The sequence below is a fragment of the Eleutherodactylus coqui genome, chromosome 9, assembly GCF_035609145.1.
Source record: "Eleutherodactylus coqui strain aEleCoq1 chromosome 9, aEleCoq1.hap1, whole genome shotgun sequence".
Lineage (NCBI taxonomy): Eukaryota > Metazoa > Chordata > Amphibia > Anura > Eleutherodactylidae > Eleutherodactylus > Eleutherodactylus coqui.
This window is the reverse complement of record NC_089845.1, coordinates 87492138-87515048: the sequence shown is the minus strand read 5'-3', so window position 1 is coordinate 87515048 and position 22911 is coordinate 87492138. Positions and strand designations below refer to the sequence as shown.

The 22911-nt window shown below is 43.9% G+C and overlaps 1 protein-coding gene across 2 annotated transcripts in view; it reads right to left on the bottom strand.

Annotated features, from left to right (window-relative positions):
* Positions 1-271: 271 nt before the first annotated feature.
* AQP4 (aquaporin 4) overlaps positions 272-22911 on the bottom strand; it is a 31994-nt gene continuing 9354 nt past the window's right edge. Inside the window, exons 2-6 of one of the 2 annotated variants that reach the window (XM_066578974.1) lie at positions 18509-18626; positions 8773-9187; positions 7532-7696; positions 5751-5831; positions 272-1526 (exon numbers count right to left, since the gene is read on the bottom strand). In XM_066578974.1, coding sequence (XP_066435071.1) covers positions 1266-1526; positions 5751-5831; positions 7532-7696; positions 8773-9153 — 888 coding nt within the window. In that variant the 5' untranslated portion in view covers positions 9154-9187; positions 18509-18626 and the 3' untranslated portion in view covers positions 272-1265. The remainder of the gene's footprint in view (positions 1527-5750; positions 5832-7531; positions 7697-8772; positions 9188-18508; positions 18627-22911) is intronic. The other variant, XM_066578975.1, reaches the window with a different exon arrangement.

Genomic DNA, 22911 nt, shown 5'->3' with positions numbered 1-22911 from the left:
GACTTCAGACAGACAAGCAAGATGCCACATATCAGCTTACCCTCTTGAAATAGCAAGATGCCATTCAATCACCACATAGTCAACTAGAGCCGTATCATATATATGATTGCAATAAATTGTTTTAAAATGCAATGCAGTGTCAAATGCTAAGATGATATCAGATGCACCGCAATAACCCCACCATGAGATGCACTGCAATAACCCCACCATGATTTTCAGTTAGGTTTCTCAAACAAATGAAACACTTATTATTACTAGAATAGTGAGTAAATATTACAAGTTTATTAATTATATACATATACTGCAAGTGTATGATTACTGTACAATGGATATTATAAGATTATAGCTGAGTAATTCGGAGGCTTCCCATTAAATACTGTACAAGGTGCCTATGTTGGGTTCTTAGACTGGTAAGGAGCAGACAATTGGAAAATACTAACATGCTTGATCAGATCTTAGAACAATTGAGTAATTAAAGACTAAAGTAAGACGCCATCTCTACGTTATACAATGAAAGCGCATTTCACATTAAACTAAGAGAAAGGCTTTCGTCTATTTTTAGTGTCTTTTAGAGCTTTTTTTTGTATGGTCCTGATAAATTGCTAGCCCTTCAACAGATCAAACAAAGGGAAAAAGACATGGACAGGAAAAAAAATGGTGCCTAAAGATTTTTCTCCTCCTCAAGCCATTTGATGTTTTCTGCGGCTGCTTCTTCATCTGTAAAGTACTTTCTTAAAAGTTTACTATCATAAACAAAAAGTGAAAAAAAAATACATATTTTTTTTTCAAGATACGAAAAAAGACTCTAATAATAATATTTCATCCCAACTGTTAGTTCTGTTGTGCAATTGCTGCTCTCCAGATAGTGATTAAATAGGGGGATATCTTAATCAGCGCTGACAACAACCAATTATATGCCAGAGGAAAAACCATTTGTTTGAATTTGCCGGTGGGTACTTTAAACTAATGTGCGTTGTCAATCTAGATGCTAAACGGGCAGATTTGAGGCTCAATATTGACTTCTTGTTAAATTAAGGATCACTCTTATTTACCTTAGATTTGCCAAAAGGACAGTGTCCAAAGATTACGTGCGTGTCTTATATAGCGGTAGTTTTTACACTGTGTTGAATTCAAGCTTTGGTAATATTGTTTGCTGAATGATATAAGTATTTTTAGATAATACAGCTGCTTTATAATATATCGGTTTCCCTGATTGAGAAAAATGTTGGTGATGGTGGAGGGTCTTCTCTGGCTTCTGGTTCTAGTCATACAGAAGATAACACCTCGCCAGAGGGATCCTTTCCTTTTTTCTCTTCTAAGACATGGACAATCCCAGGTTTCAGTAGTAGGTCATCTGATTCTATCTGGCTTTTACTTTCTTCAACTTCACTGTACTTCCTTTTGGATTGGGTTGCCTTGCTTAAGACCTGCTTTAAGCGATTCTTCAGTTCATCATCTGGACAGAATACATATTCATAGAGAGCGCCTGCAAGAACCGCTCCTACCACGGGGCCAACCCAGTACACCTAGGAGAAAATATAGTAGCTTATTAACACCAATCCATAAATACTTATTTAACTATGGCATATTTGTGATGTACTAATAATCTAAAATATATACATCTTAGGCCTCTTTCACACAGGCAATGCGTTTTTACGCTGGCCGCATCGCAGTCAAAAATTGCATGAACGTAAAAAAGCAGCAATCGAGTCGCGGCTAAAATTAGCATTTTCTCGTCCATTCACACGGCTGGGTGTGGTGTATATATGCCACAGCCTGGAATTCCTTCGGTCGGCGTAAATCCTCAGAATTGCTTTTAATGTCTGAATAGAGCCACCTGTCATGTTTTTGCAGTGTTGGCCGCTGCTAAACTCCCTTCCTGTTGCGTCCCACTAGGAGTGCAACCTCCAAAACAAAGAAAAAGGCACAACTGCGCGAAGGAACAAAATCTAAGGGGAGTTCTCTCCCTATAAACCCCTAACCCGGGAAGGGGCCCTGCCTACTCGGCAGGCCGATCGCTCCAATAGGTGCGAGCCTGCACTCGTGCCTGGGCCACTGACAAGTCCCTACCCAGGAGTCCTAGCACCAAAGAAAGCAAAAACAAATAACCAAATATAGCAGAAAAGGACTTAGCTAGAATAGAGGAGCTCCAGCCAGGATGTGCTCCTCTGTCGCTGTCCAGCAGCAACTGAAGCATTGACCAGCACGGGGGTCAATGCTAGCACAGTTTAAATAGGAGCTGAGCTACTCAGCACCAGGTGCTGACTGACATCACTCCTGCAACTACCACACCCCTCAGCTCCAGGAGAAGCAAGGGGACACCCAAAACCTCGTCTGGCTTGCAAGCAAGGTGCAGGCCTCAGAACGGCTGCAACACTTCTTCTCCCTTTTTGAGCAGCTCCCACAGGAGTCTATGGGAGCCACCAGCGTATATCGGCTAAAAGATAGTGCAAGACCAATTTTTCCGTATAATATCGACTGTCGTATTCAGTCGCCAATGTTCTATCTTTTCAGCCGCAACTTTGTTACACAGCTTAAAAACTGGTCATCTGGATGAATGCATTGGAATCCAATGCTTCAGATGGTCGCAACTTTTATCGTGGCTAAATTAGACACGTAAGAACTCTCATGTGAATAAGGTCTTTGCCTAATGTGCTGCTATTTTGCCCCCTTGATTTCAAAACAACTCTGCACTCATGTGTATACATCATGTAACTACATGGTATGCCTCTCACTCACTCATCATCACCATAGCATTTATAGGGTGGGCCATGGAAAGTAGCCTGGCATCACATTTTTCTAAAAGCTATCTAACAAAAATCTGTTTTTTTGCCCATAGCACATCATTCATTTCTTTTGCTGCTAAGATAAAATGAAAGCTGCATTGTAATTGGTTGTATGGGCATCAAAGATTTTCTATTATAAAGCTTTCAGAAGAGTGTGATGCTGGGCTAATTTTGTGCGCTATGGAAATTTTTGGTCTACATCACCGTAATATTTTTTTAGAAGCATATCAAATTAAAGTTTAGTGTTTTTATACATTTTTCCCAGTGGATGAGCTGGGCCTCTTTTTTTTTTGTTCCTCATGTGCTTTGAAAGCGCTGCGGAACAAGCTGGCGCTATACAAGTAAAGATTATTATTTCTTGAATATACTGGATAGGTCTGTAGATTAAGCAGTGTGATTGGCAGTGCTATATTCTAAGAAGCACATCGTAGCATGCATTTATGAGAAAGAAATATCTACTGGTTATGAAGGTGTCCTGCTTCTCTCCTGATGACAAATATTGGAGGAAAGAAGGATCGGACATATTGGATTTCAACATGCCTGATCCTTTGTTGTCAAGAGAGGTAAGACGCCACCAGAGGTATATGGCAGTGGCTTATTCTTCTCTCCCTATTGAGAACACATACACACTAAGCCCAAAGGACGTATGTGGATTTGCAAAGAATAGCTGTGGGCTGAATAGGAGTATGACCACCTTTTAGACCTCATACACATGACAATAGTATGGCTTTGTACAAACTACAGAATTGTGATACAATACCCAGAGATACTGTATATTGTACTTCTAAATGGTCAGATCTTGTATGGAAGGATAGAGATTTTTCTGTTGTATCCTGGATTCATACTAATTCTGCCAGAACACGTGTTGTGCCGTTTTCCTTCAGAATCCATAATACAGAGGTATTCTCTCCTGGAACCTTTGTCCAGATTTATTAATCAGATCACAGAACTGTAGCTATGCATTTTATCCCCCAAGGGAAAGATTTCGTGTGGCAATCCCAGGACATACATACATATGCACAACTGGTAATCAAATTTCCCCTCATAAAGTATAATGTAGCATACATACTGTTATACCATGCTTATTCATAGTACAGTTATATCATATACAAACATATGGATAACTAATATATAGTACACACATACCGTACATTGCATACACACATTGCAAACACACAGACACAAACACATATATGCACTTTACACATACTTACTAGAGATGAGCGAGCGTACTCGGAAAAGCACTACTCGCTCGAGTAATTTGCTTTATCCGAGTATCGCTGTGCTCGTCCCTGAAGATTCGGGTGCCACTGCGGCTGACAGGTGAGTCGCAGCGGGGAGCAGGGGAGAGCGGGCGGGAGAGAGGGAGCGAAAGATCTTACCTCCGTTCCTCCCCGCTCTCCCCTGCAGCTCCCCGCTCCGTGCCGGCACCCGAATCTTCAGGGACGAGCACAGCGATACTCGGATAAAGCAAATTACTCGAGCGAGTAGTGCTTTTCCAAGTACGCTCGCTCATCTCTAATATTTACCTCTCCGGTAGCTTACTGTCACATCCCAGCAGTGGAGAGAGAGCCTTTCTGCAGACCTTCCCTGCTACTTTTCCATCTGCCCTGACAGAGCTACTTCCTGGATCAACTTACAACTGCCCGCTGCTGAACTTAAAGGAACACAGGCACTGTTTTCTTCCCTAATGGTAGTTTCACATGGGCGATCATGATATCGCCCTGAAAAAAACACCGCAAAAATTGTGTCTTGGTACCCAGTATTTTTGAGCATCAGCACTGCTTTTTCTCACAAAAACCTTGCTGCCGCTTGCGATTTTTTTGCATGTTTTCTTTGTGCGATTTTCTTGTAGGACTTTCTAATGTTAAAAACGCATTGCATCACACGAAAATCACAAGGTCGAGCATTGCGATGCAATAAAACAAAGGCACCATAGGGAAACATAGGCGATAAAAAAAGAGCAAAACGCAGAAGGATAAGACATGCCGCAATGTTTCTTCGCGCAACGTCACATAAGTGAAAACATCTCAAATGTGAAGGAAACCATTGAAAAGCATGGGTTTCATAATTCTGCATTTTCACTCACTCTCGCATCATGTGAAAATTGTGCAATTTTTCACCGGTGTGAAACCAGACCAACTGTGCTTGGGGCAAGTGCCCCACCTGCCCCCTTACATTCTGCAGATCACACGTTTTTGTCACCCAAAGATCACAGACATGATGTGTAACACATTTGCTCAGAAGCGTTCAACTTTTCCTGTTATTTTTAAAATTTGAAAAGTGATGAGAAAAATAGGCATGGTCTTCAAGGAGGCATCGTTTTTGTAAAATGTATGAAGTAAATAATTTCAAAATGGTTCAAATTGAGGGCTCAGTTACACGGGCGCATCGGCGTCCATGTTACTGCAGCCAGCAGACGTCCGTACCTGAAGACGGACGTCTCTCTTCATTGCCGGTCATGTGTTCTTTCATCAGCTCTGGAAAGAGATGGCCGTCTTCAGGTACGGCCGTCTTCTAACTGTCAGTCACACGGGCGCATCGGCGCCGGTGTACGGGTGCCGATGCGCCCGTGTCACTGAGCCCTGATGTAGGTGCAGGTTTGAGTCTACCTGCTTGGGATGTCAAAAAGCACCAAATTTATTTAGAAGCATGTTACTTTTAATAAATTAGTTGCTAATGACTCTAACTACATCTGCCGCTTGGTGGGATATACTGCAGTTTTCGTAAATATGGACTATTGTTTCTCAGAAAGAATATCTCCATATATGGAATCCTATTGAGGCAATATACAGTATCACACAGAGCGCCTATGGTGCTATAGTACTAAATACTAGAGACTCTGCGCCTCTATACAGGTTCACAGAACACATAAATACTGATTTATGCCTACTAAAATGGAGAACGCAGTTAAATCTAAGTCAACAACAATAGTAATAATATAATGAATATAATTGATCTTACCCAATGGTTTTCCCATATGTTCATAATGACAGCTGGTCCAAAAGATCTAGCTGGATTCATGCTGGCTCCTGTATAATTGATCTAATCAAAGGTTGGCATACGTACAAGAATGTTAGGAACATGGCATTAAATTAAAAACAAACACAATATTTCTAATAAAGATGATGGATTACAGGAAGTAGACATTATGTAACACCCTAGGACTATATACATATCTACACATAATTCTTCACTGTTATCCATATGTAAGTCAAATCAGTAACGATGACAATGATTGTTCTTGATTCACTGAAATAATTGATTTATATTGTTTGATTCCTTCCAATAGTATTATTAGAATTAAAAGGAGTATTTCCAAGGTAGACTTTTATCACCTATCCACTGGATAGGTGATAAAAGTCTAATCAGTGGGGGTCTCAGGACTGTTCTCAGGACCCACAGTCCTGAGGACCCCTGTGTCTACCTCTTCTCGTCACTATGGGGTCACTTGTGCTACCCACAGAGACATCATAATGAATAGACTTGTGGCTGCACTTGTGTGGTTGCTGCTCCATTTATTTCAATGGGGCCGATGGAAATAGCCGAGTGCTTTGCTATCTCTGGCTGTCCCATTGAAAATGAATATTGTAGCTTTGCACATGCGCAACCACTACTCCACTCAATCTCCTCACTGTGGAAGACCTGGATTACAGCGCACCCACAATGTGGGGAACAGGATCAGTAGGGGCCCCAGTGGTAATAAAACTCTATTTTGGGGTAACCCTTTTAATACCAAGTTGCTTCCCTCTTTTTTGCTATCTTTGTAGTGCCATTTCAGTGTTAAAGAAGAACTACCAGTAGCTCACTATTCAGGGCAATATCTCATGAAGACATGCTCTGTCCATATGATCTGTTAGGGCTAAGGGGCATAATACTGGGGAATTTCTTTACTTGGACCCTCTCCATGAGGCAAAGAGAGGAGCTGCTAATAAGCTGAGGTTCTTGCAGACTTGAGCCACCCATATATTACATGGATGCCCATTCAATTGAACCAATATGCTTGAAGGACCTTCCTGCATGCCACTGTAGGGAAAATGTGTATTTTATGGGCGACCATGGTTGCACTGAGATCCATGGCATGGAAGGAGCACTTTGCATTAATTCTCTGTTCTGACTAACAGAAACAAGTCACCTCTATTCAACATCCATATGTCCTAAGGGAGATTGACTACAAAATAATCTAAATATTGTATCAGTTTGAGCTTGACTGTGCATTTGGTCTTCTTTGACTCTGATAGGTGTGTCAGCTATTGGTGTACACCTGGGGCAATTAGGGAGGGTTTTTAGTTTCCTTCTGTCCTGGCTTCCCTGCTGGTCAATTTCAGCGCAGTCTTCTTCTGCTGTGGTGTGAGAACATCTCTGGATATGGTTTCTGTGGCTCTTTCAGTGGCTCTTCAGATAAGTTCTGAGATTTATTACTGAGATTTATTCTTTAAAGTTTTGGTTTACTCTTATGGTGTTTTTTCCTTTGTCATTTATCAGGGTTAGTGAGTGGCACAGGCATGAGGATGAATGCCTCCTTATCAGGGTGTGCCATCCACAAGTAGTCAGGGATTGTCACCCTCTAGTTCCCCTTAAGGAAAGTTTTCATCCTTTGTTTACTTTTTCCTCGTACTGCAGGGGGTTCCTGGTAGTTTGAACATTGGTTTGCAGTTATTGCATGTACGAAGCAGACACTAAATATGTAAATATAGCATTATGCAAAAACTGTCATAAAAATATTAATAATACATTATACTCACAGCAAATAAATGTCCTATGGCCACAGAAAATCCAATGGCTAAAGCTACAGCCCCAGTGATGTCACTGCGTTTTCCATCACAGCTTGCACAAATTGTAAACAGCAGTTGGAAGGTGATTACCAGTTCAACAAGGATCCCATGACCAGGAGAAAGCAAAGCATTCACCTATCAGTGGGTTTGAGAAAACAACCATAATATCAAGTAACACCAATTTATTGCAAAGAAACTATGAAAAAGGTAATGCATTAGGGAACTATGTGATGCCTGGGCAGAATCTAGCAAAATCTATATGAGCACATTCAAATAGGTGTATTTTTTGTATGTGTGCCTCTGTGTATATTACAGACAGCATACGAGCCCTTTATAACTAGAGATGAGCGAGCATACTCGCTAAGGACAATTACTCGATCGAGCATTGTCCTTAGCGAGTATCTTCCTGCTCGGAAGAAAAGGTTCGGTTGCTGGCGCGGGTGAGAGGTGAGTTGTGGCAGTAAGCAGGGGGGAGCGGGGGGGGGGGGGAGGGAGAGAGAGCTCTCCCCCGCCGTTCCCCGCCCACCGCCGGCAGCCGAACCTTTTCTTCCAAGCAAGCTGGTACTCGCTAAGGGCAATGCTCGATCGAGTAATTGCCCTTAGCGAGTATACTCGCTCATCTCTATTTATAACCAATTAGGCTGTGCACACCGAAGGTCTTTGTGAAAAAAATCACAGCATGTCCTATTTTCGGCCATATCACAGATGACAATCAAAGATGCAATGTCCATTGTCTACGGGTATCGGACAGCACACAAACATGTGTCCGATGTGACTTTCACCCGAGAATCTCAGGCGCAACTTGCATATGGCCTTAGAAATCCTGGCCTTATATGAAAAAGACTAGAAAATATAGTAATTTTCTACTCCTTGTTTATAACTGGCTTTTGGAATTCATTTAGTGACATGAATTGTGACTATTAAATAATGCATAAATTGATCCTTTTCATGTTCAATCAATAGCGTTGGAGCAAATATTTTCAGTGTGATATCTATTTGTATCAGAAATGCTTATCGCTATGGGAGCTTCACTGTATTGGCTATGCATCCTAGCTTCTATATGAGTGCAATACAATGGTTTAGTCAATATGGGCGGCTAATATGGGCTATAGCAATGTGCCCTGCAAAGACTGCATACTGCTAAACAACCAAAGTTACTATGAGCTATAAAACTAATATTATGAAATAAAGAAATATCTAATGATAATTACCTTGGTGACACCCAAATCGCCAGCAACTTCTGATGGAGTAACAAGGTACAATATTCCAGCTCCGGCAATAGCACCCAAGCACTGTGCGACGATATAAAAAGCTGACTTTGCAATGCTCATCTTCCTCATGCACACCATTGCAATAGTGACTGCAGGATTAATATGACCTCCACTAATATGTCCAAAACATTGTACTAGGGTTGCAATACTAAGTCCAAAGCAGAGCGAAATAAGAACCAGATCTGCCGGTTGGCGATTTTCCTTAGGACTCCAATTAATAGTCGAACCGAGACTCAAAAGAACAAATATGAGCATAGCAATAAACTCGCCAACCACTGCTTTCCAAAATGGTTGTGTCCAGACGCCTTTGCATGCCACCATGATTGATTCGCACTTGCACAGTGGACCACACTTGCTGAAATAGAAAGAATGAGTCCCATAAGCTGACATAGTCTCATTTTCTTTAAATTGGAATTCTCTAATATAAAAGATTGTTCTCATTAGTAAAAGAAGTAACATTGCACATGGTGTAGATATCCGCTAGAAGTTGAATGCATGAAACACAAGTCTCTTAAGCCTCATGAAGCTGTGTAGTTGCTAAACATATTTATTCCTTGCAAAACGCTCTTGGCAATTCTGCCAGGCGAATGTAGTTTAGGGGCACCATGGAAGATTTATCACATTAAAACACACGAGTTTTGTACACATCTTCTGATGCTTTTCCAAGTTGTGGTTAAATATAGATGAACTTGTGCTTATTATTTTGGACACATATCAACACTATGTTTGCAGAGGAAGTGCTTTGCAAGACTCAATATTAGACCAGAGTGTGAATCAACATGGATTCATTCCAACCTGGTTGTAAGGCTTTGATGAATTAATCTGTAAATATTAATAAATACATGGGGATGTTTTATTGAGCACTTGACAGTTCTGTGTGCTACAATGCTGACACGGACTTTGCCTTGCCTGTCCTCTCCAGCATTCACCTAGACAGCAGATGCAGTGTACAGCCCCCCGTTCACCCCCTTCTGTGAGCTAAGCACCCACTTGATTAATGCTTTATAGGTATCTGATAGCTCTTCTTATATAGGGTTACTCTCGTTCACAACGGATTCTTTGTAACGTAAAATATGGAATAAATTACAAGTTATTTGCATTTATATAAAAAAGTGGTAAAGTTACAAATTCTACAAAAGTGGTAGCAAAGTTCTATGGAGATAAAATGCTAATTTGTACTTGAAAACAAAAGACATTTATATTGTGCCAACTAAGGGCTTAATCACATGGGTTTGCGCGATATCGGGACACGTTTCTCAGCCTGATGTCACACTTGCCAACGTGAGTTTTTCACCGCGACGTGAAGTGTTTTTGATCATCACTTCTGTGTAATTGTGATCCTCATGTGCGTGAAAGGATTGCAAGTATTTCCCATTGACTTCAATATAAAACATCGCACTTGCATACATATCACATGGCATGCGAGTGCCATGCAATGTCTTTGAAGATCCCATTAAAAGAACAGATTTCATATTTGCGTGAGTTTTGTTGATGGGTTCATTCGTCTTTTGTGCGTGTGTTTCCTATGTTTGCAAAGAAATAGGACCGGCTGTATCTTTTTGGCGTATTGTGTAGCAAAGGCCCCCATAGAAGTCTATGGGAGGTGCCAAATACATGCGCAAATGTGCAATACGTTGCATAATTCAGTGAAAACAGAACACATCTCATTAGAATCATAGAATGATAGAGTTGGAAGGGAACTGCAGGGTCATTGGATCCAACTCCCTGCTTAGTGCAGGATCACTAAATAATCCCAGACAGATGTCTTTCCAGCCTTTGTTTGAAAACTTCCATTGAAGGAGAACTCACCACCTCCTGTGGTAACCTGTTTCACTCATTGATTACCCTCACTGTCAGAAAGTTTTTTCTAATATCTAATTTGTGTTCTCCCTTTCAGTTTCATCCCATTGCTTCTAGTCTTTCCTTGTGCAAATGAGAATAAGGCTGATCCCTCTGCACTGTGACAGTCCTTCAGATATTTGTAGACCGCTATTAAGTCTCCTCTCAGCCTTCTTTTTTGCAAGCTAAACATTCCCAGATCCTTTAACCGTTTCTTATAGGACATGATTTGCAGACTGCTCGCCATCTTGGCAAGTCTTCTTTGAACTTGCTTCAGTTTGTTGATGCCTCTTTTTAAATTGGGGTGCCCAGAACTGGGCACAGTATTCCAGATGAGGTCTGACTAACAGAGTCAAGTGATCTAGACTCTATGCTTCTCTTAATCTTAATACATCCCAGAATTGTTTGCTTTTTTTGCTGCTGCATCACACTGTTGACTCATATTCAGTCTGTGAACTATTAGTATACACAAGTCTTTTTAGATGTGCTGCTGCTTAGCCCAATTCCTCCCATTCTGTATGTGTTTTTTGTTTTCATTTTTCTAGCTAAGATGTAGGACCTTGCATCTCTCTTTGTTAAATACTATTCTGTTAGTCGCCGCCCACTGTGCAAGCTTTTCTAGATTTTTTTCAATGCTCTCTCTCTTCTCTAGTGTTAGATATCTCTCTCAGCTTTGTGTCGTCAGCAAATTTGATCAGTTTCCCCTCAATTTTCTCTTCTAAATCATTTATAAAAATGTTAAACAACACTGGGCCTTGGACAGAACCTTGTGGTACCCCACGTGACACTTTCTTCCAATTGGATGTGCAGTCATTTATGACCACGGACGTATCATTTTACCTATTTTGTAAAGAGCAGGTCTACCGCCAGAGAGCATTCAGAGACGGCGTTTGGCTGCGAGTGTACTATGCATGTCTGCATATCAAATATACACAGACATGCATAGCATGACTCTTTTTCATTTGTTTTATTCCCTGCGTTGTTTCTTAGTGGGGTTGCGTATGAAAACACCACCCATATGCAAATTATTTTCATATACTGCCTATACAAATGTATAAGACTCACGCTGCATGGTACACAGAGAAATAGAGAATGCTGCGATCTATTTCTTGTACATATCCACACACACATGTGCATGGATCAATAAGTGTCCATGCTTTGCACTGCTGTGTGATACGTAGTGAAAAAATGGTCGTGGACATGAGCCCTGACATTTATCTTGTCAATCCCATATTTGGTCATTTTTTTCAATAAGGATGGTATGAGATACTTTCTCAAATGCTTTACTAAAGCATATCCACTGCATTTCCCTGATCAACCCAGTCAGTGATTCTGTCATAGAAGGAAATCAGATTTGTCTGGCATGACTTGTTTGTTAAAAACCCATGCTGGCTCTGGTTAATTACTCCATTCTCATCAAAATACTTGCATACATGCTGTTTAATAATTTGTTCAAAGATCTTTGCCAGTATAGAAGTCAGGCTCACAGGTCTGTAGTTTCCTGGGTCCACCTTCTTTCCTTTTTTGAAGTTATGGACAACACTTTGCCTTTTCCAATCTTTTGGGACTTCTGTTCTCTATCAATTTTCAAAGATCCTTCCTTTAGTATCTTAGTAAGTAGGAGAATTTCTAATCAATTTCTATATAAACCAACTTTTTTGTTGTAGTATTTTTTTTATTTATTCATATCAAATAGCAAATGCTTTAAAAACTGTAAAATGGTTAATAGCTTTTTATTAGAGATGAGCGAACGTACTCGTCCGAGCTTGATATTCGTGCGAATATTAGGGTGTTCGGGATGCTCGTTACTCGTAACGAGTACCACGCGGTGTTCCGGTTACTTTCAGTTTCCTCTCTGAGACAGCGCGCTTTTCTGGCCAATTGAAAGACAGGGAAGGCATTACAACTCCCCCCTGTGACGTTCAAGCCCTATACCACCCCCCTGCTGTGAGTGGCTGGAAAGATCAGATGTCACCCGAGTATAAAAATCGGCCCCTCCCGCGGCTCGCCACACATGCCTTGTGACTTAGCTGAGGGAAGGTACTATCATGCTGGAGCTGCTGTAGGGAGAGCGTTAGGAGTTAGTGTAGGCTTCAAGAACCCCAACGGCCCTTCTTAGGGCCACATCTACTAGTGTGCAGTACTGTGTTAGCACAGTATTTTTTTTTTTTTTTCCAAAATTGGATCTGCAGAGCATTGCGCCCTGCAATAGGGACAGAAGTGGGGGTTAGGCAGGGAGAGTGTTAGGAGTTAGTGTAGGCTTCAAGAACCCCAACGGTCCTTTCTAGGGCCACATCTATCCGTGTGCAGTACTGTCCAGGCTGCTGTTAGCAGTGTTGCATATTTTTTTTTCTTTCTCAAAACCGGCTGTGCAGAGCATTGCACCCGGCATTAATACTACAGGGATAGAATTGTGTAGGCAGGGCCAGAAGACATACATTATTCATTGAATAGACGCAGTGTGGGTGTTCCTTGTAAAAAGCAGGGAAAAAATTCTATTTGGCCTGCCTGTGTCAGTCCTAAGGGCTCTGGGTACGTCTGTGCTGCGTGGAGAACGTAAAAAAATCAGACGCAACCAGCTACGGTTGAGTGCAGCCTTGCGCCAATTTCTTTCCTGCCTGGGAAATACCTGCTCTGCCACAGTTAGTAACTCTGCAACAGTAAAGTTCTGTGACAGTTTTGCAGGGCCGCAACACAGTTATTAAACTTATTATTCAGTGAATAGACGCAGTGGGCCTATCCTTTTAAACAAAAGGGAAGAAAGTATATTTGGCCTGCCTGTGTCAGTCCTAAGGGCTCTGGGTACGTCTGTGCTGCGTGGAGAACGTAGAAAAATCAGACGCAACCAGCTACGGTTGAGTGCAGCCTTGCGCCAATTTCTTTCCTGCCTGGGAAATCAAATCACTGGTAATACAGCATGCTGAGGGGTAGGGGTAGGCCTAGAGGACGTGGACGCGGCCGAGGACGCGGAGGGCCAAGTGAGGGTGTGGGCACAGGCCGAGCCAGTGCGGTGGCCAGGGGTAGAGGCAGGGCCAGACCGAATAATCCACCAACTGTTTCCCAAAGCGCCCCCTCGCGCCATGCCACCCTGCACAGGTCAAGGTGCTCTACGGTGTGGCAGTTTTTCACAGAGACGCCTGACGACCGACGAACAGTGGTGTGCAACCTTTGTTGCGCCAAGATCAGCTGGGGAGGCACCACCAACAGCATGCGCAGGCATATGATGGCCAAGCACCCCACAAGGTGGGACGATGCCCGTTCACCGCCTCCGGTTTGCACCACTGCCTCTCCCCCTGTGCCCCAACCTGCCACTGAGATCCAACCCCCCTCTGAGGACACAGGCACTACCGTCTCCTGGCCTGCACCCACACCCTCACCTCCGCTGTCCTCGGCCCCATCCAGCAATGTCTCTCAGCGCAGCGTCCAGACGTCGCTAGTGCCACAGTTTGAGCGCAAGCGCAAGTACGACGCCACGCACCCGCACGCTCAAGCGTTAAACGTGCACATTGCAAAATTGATCAGCCTAGAGATTCTGCCGTATAGGCTTGTGGAAACGGAGGCTTTCAAAAGCATGATGGCGGCGGCTGCCCCGCGCTACTCGGTTCCCAGTCGCCACTACTTTTCCCGATGTGCCGTCCCAGCCCTGCACGACCACGTCTCCCGCAACATTGTACGCGCCCTCACCAACGCGGTTACTCCCAAGGTCCACTTAACAACGGACACGTGGACAAGCACAGGCGGGCAGGGCCACTATATCTCCCTGACGGCACATTGGGTGAATTTAGTGGAGGCTGGGACAGAGTCAGAGCCTGGGACCGCTCACGTCCTACCCACCCCCAGAATTGCGGGCCACAGCTCGGTGGTGGTATCTGCGGCGGTGTATGCTTCCTCCACTAAAGCACCTTCCTCCTCCTCCTCCAACGCAACCTCTGTCTCGCAATCAAGATGTGTCAGCAGCACGTCGCCACCAGTCGGTGTCACGCGGCGTGGCAGCACAGCGGTGGGCAAGCGTCAGCAGGCCGTGCTGAAACTACTCAGCTTAGGAGAGAAGAGGCACACGGCCCACAAACTGCTGCAGGGTCTGACACAGCAGACCGACCACTGGCTTGCGCCTCTGAGCCTCCAACCGGGCATGGTCGTGTGTGACAACGGCCGTAAGCTGGTGGCGGCTCTGCAGCTCGGCAGCCTCACGCACGTGCCATGCCTGGCCCATGTGTTTAATTTGGTGGTTCAGCGCTTTCTGAAAAGCTACCCCCACTTGTCATACCTGCTCGGAAAGGTGCGCCAGCTCTGCGCACATTTCCGCAAATCACACACGCACGCTGCCACCCTGCGGACACTGCAACATAGGTTTAATCTGCCAGTGCACCGACTGCTGTGCGACGTGCCCACACAGTGGAACTCTACGCTCCACATGTTGGCCAGACTTTATGAGCAGCGTAGAGCTATAGTGGAATACCAACTCCAACTTGCGCGGCGCAGTGGGAGTCAGCCTCCTCAATTATTTACAGAAGAGTGGCCCTGGTTGGCAGCCATCTGCCAGGTCCTTGGAAAATTTGAGGAGTCTACCCAGGTGGTGAGCGGCGATGCTGCAATCATTAGCGTCACCATTCCTCTGCTATGCATCTTGAGAAGTTCCCTGCAAAGCATAAAGGCAGACGCTTTGCGCTCGGAAACAGAGCCGGGGGAAGACAGTATGTCGCTGGATAGTCAGAGCACCCGCCTGTCTATATCTCAGCGCGTTGAGGAGGAGGAGGAGCATGAGGAGGATGAGGAGGAGGGGGAAGAGACAGCTTGGCCCACTGCTGAGGGTACACATGCTGCTGGGCTGTCATCCTTTCAGCGTGTATGGCCTGAGGAGGAGGAAAAGGAGGAGGAGGAGGAGGATCCTGAAAGTGATCTTCCTAGTGAAGACAGCCATGTGTTGTGTACAGGTACCCTGGCACACATGGCTGACTTCATGTTAGGATACCTTTCTCGTGACCCTCGCGTTACACGCATTCTGGCCACTACGGATTACTGGGTGTACACACTGCTCGATCCATGGTATAAGGAGAGCCTTTGCACTCTCATCCCGAAGAGGAAAGGGGTTCGAGAATGATGCTATACCACAGGGCGCTGGTGGACAAACTGATGGTAAACTTCCCATCCGACAGCGCTAGTGGCAGAAGGCGCAGTTCCGAGGGCCAGGTAGCAGGGGAGGCGCAGAGATCAGGCAGCATGTACAGCGCAGGCAGGGGAACATTCTCCAAGGCCTTTGCCAGCTTTATGGCTCCCCAGCAAGACTGTGTCACCGCTCCCCAGTCAAGGCTGAGTCGGCGGGAGCACTGTAAAAGGATGGTGAGGGAGTACGTAGCCGATCGCACGGCCGTCCTCCGTGACGCCTCTGCCCCCTACAACTACTGGGTGTCGAAGCTGGACACGTGGCCTGAACTCGCGCTGTATGCCCTGGAGGTGCTTGCTTGTCCTGCGGCTAGCGTCTTGTCAGAGAGTGTGTTTAGTGTGGCTGGGGGAATCATCACGGATAAGCGTACCCGCCTGTCAACCGACAGTGCCGACAGGCTAACACTCATCAAGATGAACAAAGCCTGGATTTCCCCAGACTTCTCTTCTCCACCAGCGGACAGCAGCGATACGTAAGCAATACGTAGGCTGCACCCGCGGATGGAAGCTTTGTTCTCTCTCACCATCCAAAACGGGGACATTTCTGCTTCATCAATCTGTGTCTAATATTCCTCCTCCTCCTCCTGCTCCTCCTCCTGAAACCTCACATAATCACGCTGAACGGGCAATTTTTCTTAGGGCCACAAGGCTCACTCATATAATTTTTCTAAACAATTTTTATATGTTTCAATGCTCTTAAAAGCGTTGAAACTTTAACTTGAACCAATTTTTCGTTGAACTGGGCTGCCTCCAGGCCTAGTTACCACTTAAGCCACATTAACCAAAGCGATTAATGGGTTTCACCTGCCCTCTTGGTTGGCCATGGCCAATTTTTTGGATGTACATTAGTACTGTTGATACAGCAATTTTTGTGGGCCCTCGCCTACAGTGTAATCAAATGAATTTTTAGCCCACCTGCATTACAGCTGACGTTACATCCGCTGTGTTGGGCAATGCAATGGGATATTTTTGTGTATCGCCGGTGGGTTCCAGGGAGCCACCCATGCTGTAGGTGCACACGGAGTGTAACCTACATCTGTCCACTTGTAAAGAACCCCAGTCTGACTGGGGCATGTAGTGTGGGCCGAAGCCCACCTGTATTAAGCACAACATTACTACCTCAGCTGTGTTGGGCAATGCAATGGGATATTTCTATGTACCGCCGGTGGCTTCCTGGCACCCACCCATGCTGTGGGTCCACAGGGAATTATAAATGCATCTGTTTCCACTTGTAAAGAACCCCAGTCAGACTGGGGCATGCAGTGTGGGCCGAAGCCCACCTGCATTAAACATGACATTACTACCTCTGCTGTGATGGGCACTGCAATGGGATATTTTTATGTACCGCCGGTGGGTTCCAGGGAGCCACCCATGCTGTCGGTCCACAGGGACTTCACAATAGGGAGTTGTACCTGCCTGTGTCTATGAATTAAAAACCGCGGTCTGACTGGGGCATGCAGACACCTTGACAGAATGAATAGTGTGTGGCACATAGGTTCCCCATTGCTATGCCCACGTGTGCAGCTCCTGATGGCGGTGGCACAGGATTATATTTCTCATTGCTTCTGTACAGCATTGTGGGCTATCGCCCTGCCCCTTTTAAAGAGGGTCGCTGCCTAGCCGTGCCAACCCTCTGCAGTGTGTGCCTGCGGTTCCTCCTCATGGCAGACGCACTTCTAAATAGACATGAGTGTGGCGTGGCATGAGGGCAGCTGAAGGCTGCGCAGGGACACTTTGGTGTGCGCTGTGGGGGGGAGGGGGGGCGGTTGGGCAGCATGTAAGCCAGGAGAAGTGGCAGTGGAGTGTCATGCAGGCAGTGATTGTGCTTTGTTGGAGGTAGTGTGGTGCTTAGCTAAGGTATGCATTGCTAATGAGGGCTTTTCAGAAGTAAAAGTTGTTGGGAGGGGGGGGGCCCACTCTTGCCGGTATTGTGGCTTAATAGTGGGACCTGTGAACTTGAGATGCAGCCCAACATGTAGCCCCTCGCCTGCCCTATCCGTTGCTGTGTCGTTCCCATCACTTTCTTGAATTGCCCAGATTTTCACACATGAAAACCTTAGTGAGCATTGGCGATATACAAAAATGCTCGGGTCGCCCATTGACTTCAATGGGGTTCGTTACTCGAAACGAACCCTCGAGCATCGCGATAATTTCGTCCCGAGTAACGAACACCCGAACATTTTGGTGCTCGCTCATCTCTATTTTTTATGTAACATTGTAAGACCAGTTATAATTTCTACGGTTTCTTCAAAGATCAGCAATGATTTATCTGTATTTTTACAATGTAAGCGACTTTATTAACTACTTGTACAACTGCCTGACGCTCCTGAGGTGGGCTGCTCTGTTGAGGGATGATAGACATGCTGTATTCACAAGTCAATTCACCTATGATACAAGATATAAGCCTAACCCTAAGGCCTCATTCACACAAGTGCTTTTACGCGACTATCTAGCAGCGATAAAATATCTGCCAAAAATCGCAACAATGTGAAGCATTGGATTCCGATGCATTTATTTTTGGTTATGTGAAAAAATCACGTTGTCAAAATGTCAAATTGGCGACTTTTCACGCTGCGTCAAGAGATAGGTCTTGACCTATCTTTTGACAAAAAACGCAGAAGCTCTGATAGACTCCTATGGGAGTTGAAAGAAAAGGAAGGGGGATGGAGTTTACCTGCGTCCGGCGCACGGAAAAGAAGACAGCTGGCTCTATTTAAGCATTAGAAGTCATTTTGAAGATTTCTGCTGACCGATGGAATTCCGCGCTGTAGTGTATTTTTCACCTGATATGCCTGTGTGAATGGACGAGAAAACGCTAATTAATCTCACAACCCGATTGTTTACTGATGCGATTTTCAGACGAACGCATTGCCCGTGTGAATGAGGCTTTCGTATAAGCCCATAAACCACTTACCAAGTGAGCAGTTTACTAATAGAGGGTAGTGAAGCAATTTAAACTAAGTACAAACAGGGAGGAAATTAGCTCTTTAGGTAAATCTCCAAGACCAGCTCTTGGACAATAAGCCTAATAGTCTGAAGAACTGAAAGGTAAGTCACTATGGGATGACTGTAATCCCATGTGGCATTATCAGCGATCCACTTATTCTTTAAGGGGTTGGGTAATAGTACATATTTCTCTGACCAATTTCATGAACTTCTAATAACCCCAAGACCTGCCACCCCTATCCCCAAGCACACAGAGTGACTTCTAGTATCCAGCAGCGTGAAAGAATGAACTTGTGCCCATCACATACAGAACAGCAGCTCCTGTGTCTTAAGGCACATCTATATCTGAGAGGTTATTGAGAATGAGTGCAAGAACTCATGTTGGTGCTGCTGGAACTCTGAAATCATTACAAGTGATAAAAGTCACATTCTGTATGACCTCACTTATATTAAAGGGGTTTTCCAGGCATTTTTTTTTTGACCGATCCTCAGGATAGGTCTACAATAGCTGATTGGCTGGGGTCCACCTGTAAGGACTCCGACAGATCAGCTGTTGAGGCACAACTGTCACCAGCTAAACACATGGGTATAGAGTGGAAATAGATTGCTCCCATAATTTCACTTTCCATTTATTCTTGCATGGGAACAGAATGAACCATTTGTTTTATTCCACTCATCACTGGTTTGAATATCTATTAAAATTGCATTTTTACTTGCTGTATATTATTTACCATTTTAAAACAAATGAGCTAATGCACAATCCATGGTCTATCTATCATTAGCGATTATAGCTTCAGTATAGTTAGAAATTATAACATTGTCAATTCATGATGTGAGGCGGCTATGTTCGCATACTTAGTAGTTTTGTTTTATTGCTAAACTAGCCAGTGTACATCTATTCTTGTTGTCAGGAAGGGTATCATTTCACCTTAAGGAGAGCACCTAGAAGGGGTGTGAGACGACTTATAAGGCCATCTGGATCCTCTGGGAAATATGCAAATGGGAAGATGTAACAATATCTCTGCAGCACCACCTTTTGGAATGCAGCATTCCTGCAAGTCACTGTTAGACTTTTTAAACAAGACTTATAACAATGACTTGGAATTGTGAGCCAAAGTGAGGATAACCATAAGTATACCCTTCCTGACCCATGTCTATAGGCCTCTTACTATACAAGCCAGAAACCTGCTGTGCGCTGATGAGGGGCAATCACCCCGAAACAGCTGTCTGTGCATGGTTATTCCAACTTTGGCTCACAATTTACAGTCATTGTTACAAGGCTTGTTTAAAAAGTTTAACATTGACATGAGCTTCCAATAGGTGGCGCTGCAGAGGTATTGTTCTATCTATTCTTGTGTTAGCAGATAATAGAATTCTCCTAAGTCTTTTCCCACGCTGCAGACATTTGTACAGATATGTTCCATACATTTCGATAGGGTTGTTTTTGCAGAATGTGCAGCATTTTTGCAAACATCATACCTTACATAGGACATTTGCCTACATTTTTGCAACAGATCTGCCTTGTGGGAATATACCATTAAAAAATAAATAGTAATATTATTGGCATTATCAGTATTTCTTTAGCTGCTTTCACACCTGCGTTAGGGCTCAGTTTCATCTCTCTGCTCCATTTTTGGAGGAGAGAAACTAAAATAAAACTTTAAAAGAATGGATCAGTTTTTCTCCCTATTGATTTCAATGGAGTTTAAAAAACAAAACAAAACAAAAAAAATGGAAAAACTTCTATTTGCTTTCATTCCATCAGATTTCTGTTTATTGGAAGGAAAAATAGTGCATTCTGCAAAACGGAACAGTTTTTTTCTATTTAGTATCAGTTTCTCTGCTCCAAAAATGGAGGGGTGAAAGCAATCTAGGGCTCTCTCACACAAGCGTTTCTCCTGCGTGGCGAGCATGCTGCAGTATGCAATGCATTGCGTACTTGCTGCATGCTGACAATCCCTCATACACCATCTTGGTGTGCACGCACGTGTAATACATGACAATGCAGTGCATGTTGCAATCTTTTTTGCACACGACCTTCATATATTGTGTGTTCAAGGCAAAGTTGAAAGTAAGGTAGAGCTTCTTACCGTGTATTACATGCGCAAAACCCACACAGGCAATACTTTGTAAAAAAAACGCTCGTGTGAGAGAGCCCTTAGACATGTTTAGGTAGCCTTATGTGAATTAACGATGAAGAAACAAACAATAAAAAATGATAATAACAGAAAAGCCCAAACGGATAACAATTAGTCCCCAAGTAAAATCAATTCTGTAGATAAATACATTTAAAAGTCATATTTCTGTATTAGAATTTATAAAGGCAGAAAATAAGTAGATATTATTTATATCCTAACGCTCATCTACTTTATTTAATTCTTGTGAATGTTAATATCAGATATTCATCAATAGAGGGCGCTTTTGCCTTAAAAATCCCCTGCCCTGGTAACACTGAGCAATGTTTTAATAAATTCAGTGCGCTTTCAATTCCTATTCATATAACATTAAATGGACAAATATGTTTAGATGTTTATACAGTAAGTGATTTGATATTTAGCTTCCATTTTAATAACATGTCCCTGCATTTATTAGTCTGTTATTTTGATGTAATAGTCTTTTATTTTTAAATATTTTGCCTGAGAGTATACCCGTGTTTCTAAACTTGGCGTTCTTTTCTGCAGTCTTTTTCTTGTACTAGATGTATAGTGAATTGCATTAATATGTACTATTCTTTAAATGGGCCATTTTTCCTATTGACTTCATTCAGAACCAACCTCAGTGTAGGTAAACTACAATATAAAAGGTATGTAAGTCAGGTTATAATTTAACATGTCTGATCTTTTGTTCCCCCTCAGTAAGGGGTGCTAGAGACTTCTGGCTGCTACTTACCTCTCTCTGAATGGCAATAAACATGAATGTTGAACCCAGAACAAGGTTCTACTGGTTCAGTTCGCTCAGCACTAGTAGAGATGATTGTTGGTACATGGGAACCTACAAGTTATTAAATTCAAGGGTTCTCTTACATTTTTTTCCCTGCAACGTGGTTGTTTATTCAAAGTGCTCAATAAAACACATGCATTGTACTGTTTGTGTGTGAATAGTTTACTTAGATTGTATTTGTCTGTAAGGCCTTAGTCAGACGGGCGTTTTTTGCCGCGATTTGCGCATGCGCATGCGTCCGGCGATTTTATAAAACCATTGCTTTGCAATGGTATCGGACACATGAGCGCTTTTTATGCGCTCGTCCGATAAATTATAGAACAGAAATCGCAGATCGCACATATCTGCGATCTGCGATTCCCGTTCTCCTCTCTATATGCACTCAATGGGGCCGGCGGCAGCAGCGCCGACCCCATTGAGAACATATAGAAGACAAATCCTTCTTCTCTGCCACAGCTGTAACAGCTGTGGCAGAGAAGAACGATGTTTGCCCATTGAATTCAATGGAGCCGGCAATACAGCCGACTCCATTGAAAGCAATGGGCTGCCGGCGTGCACGGGATGAATTGTCAGGAAGGGCTTAAATATATAAGCCCTTCCCTGCAATTCATCCAGAAATGTGTTACAATAAAAAATATATATATACTCACCTGCTCCCGGCAGCCGGAGTTCCGTGCGGCCGGCCTGCAGTGGATGTGAAGGGGGTGTGAGTCAGACCTGCCCCCTGATTGGCTCAGCGCTGAGCCAATCAGGGGGCAGGTCTGACTCACACCCCCTTCACACCCACTGCAGGCCGGCCGCGCGGAACTCCGGCTGCCGGGAGCAGGTAAGTATATATTTTTTTTTTATTTTAACACTTTTCTGGATGAATTGCAGGGAAGGGCTTATATATTTAAGCCCTTCCCGACAATTCATCCCACACTCGCCCGCAGCGCATTGCTTTCAATGGAGTCGGCTGTATTGCCGGCTCCATTGAATGCAATGCGCTGGACAGCTCTGGCCCGTTTCTAATGAAACGCGGCTAGGAGCAGATTTTCGGGCGATTTTTGGGCACCGGTCACGCGATTTGCGGATGCGCATCCGTCATGCGATCCGCAAATCGCGCGAAAAAACGCCCGTCTGACTAAGGCCTCATTGTGATATCCAGATCATATTTTATCAATGCAGAAATCCAAGTGTCTAATGGCCCTT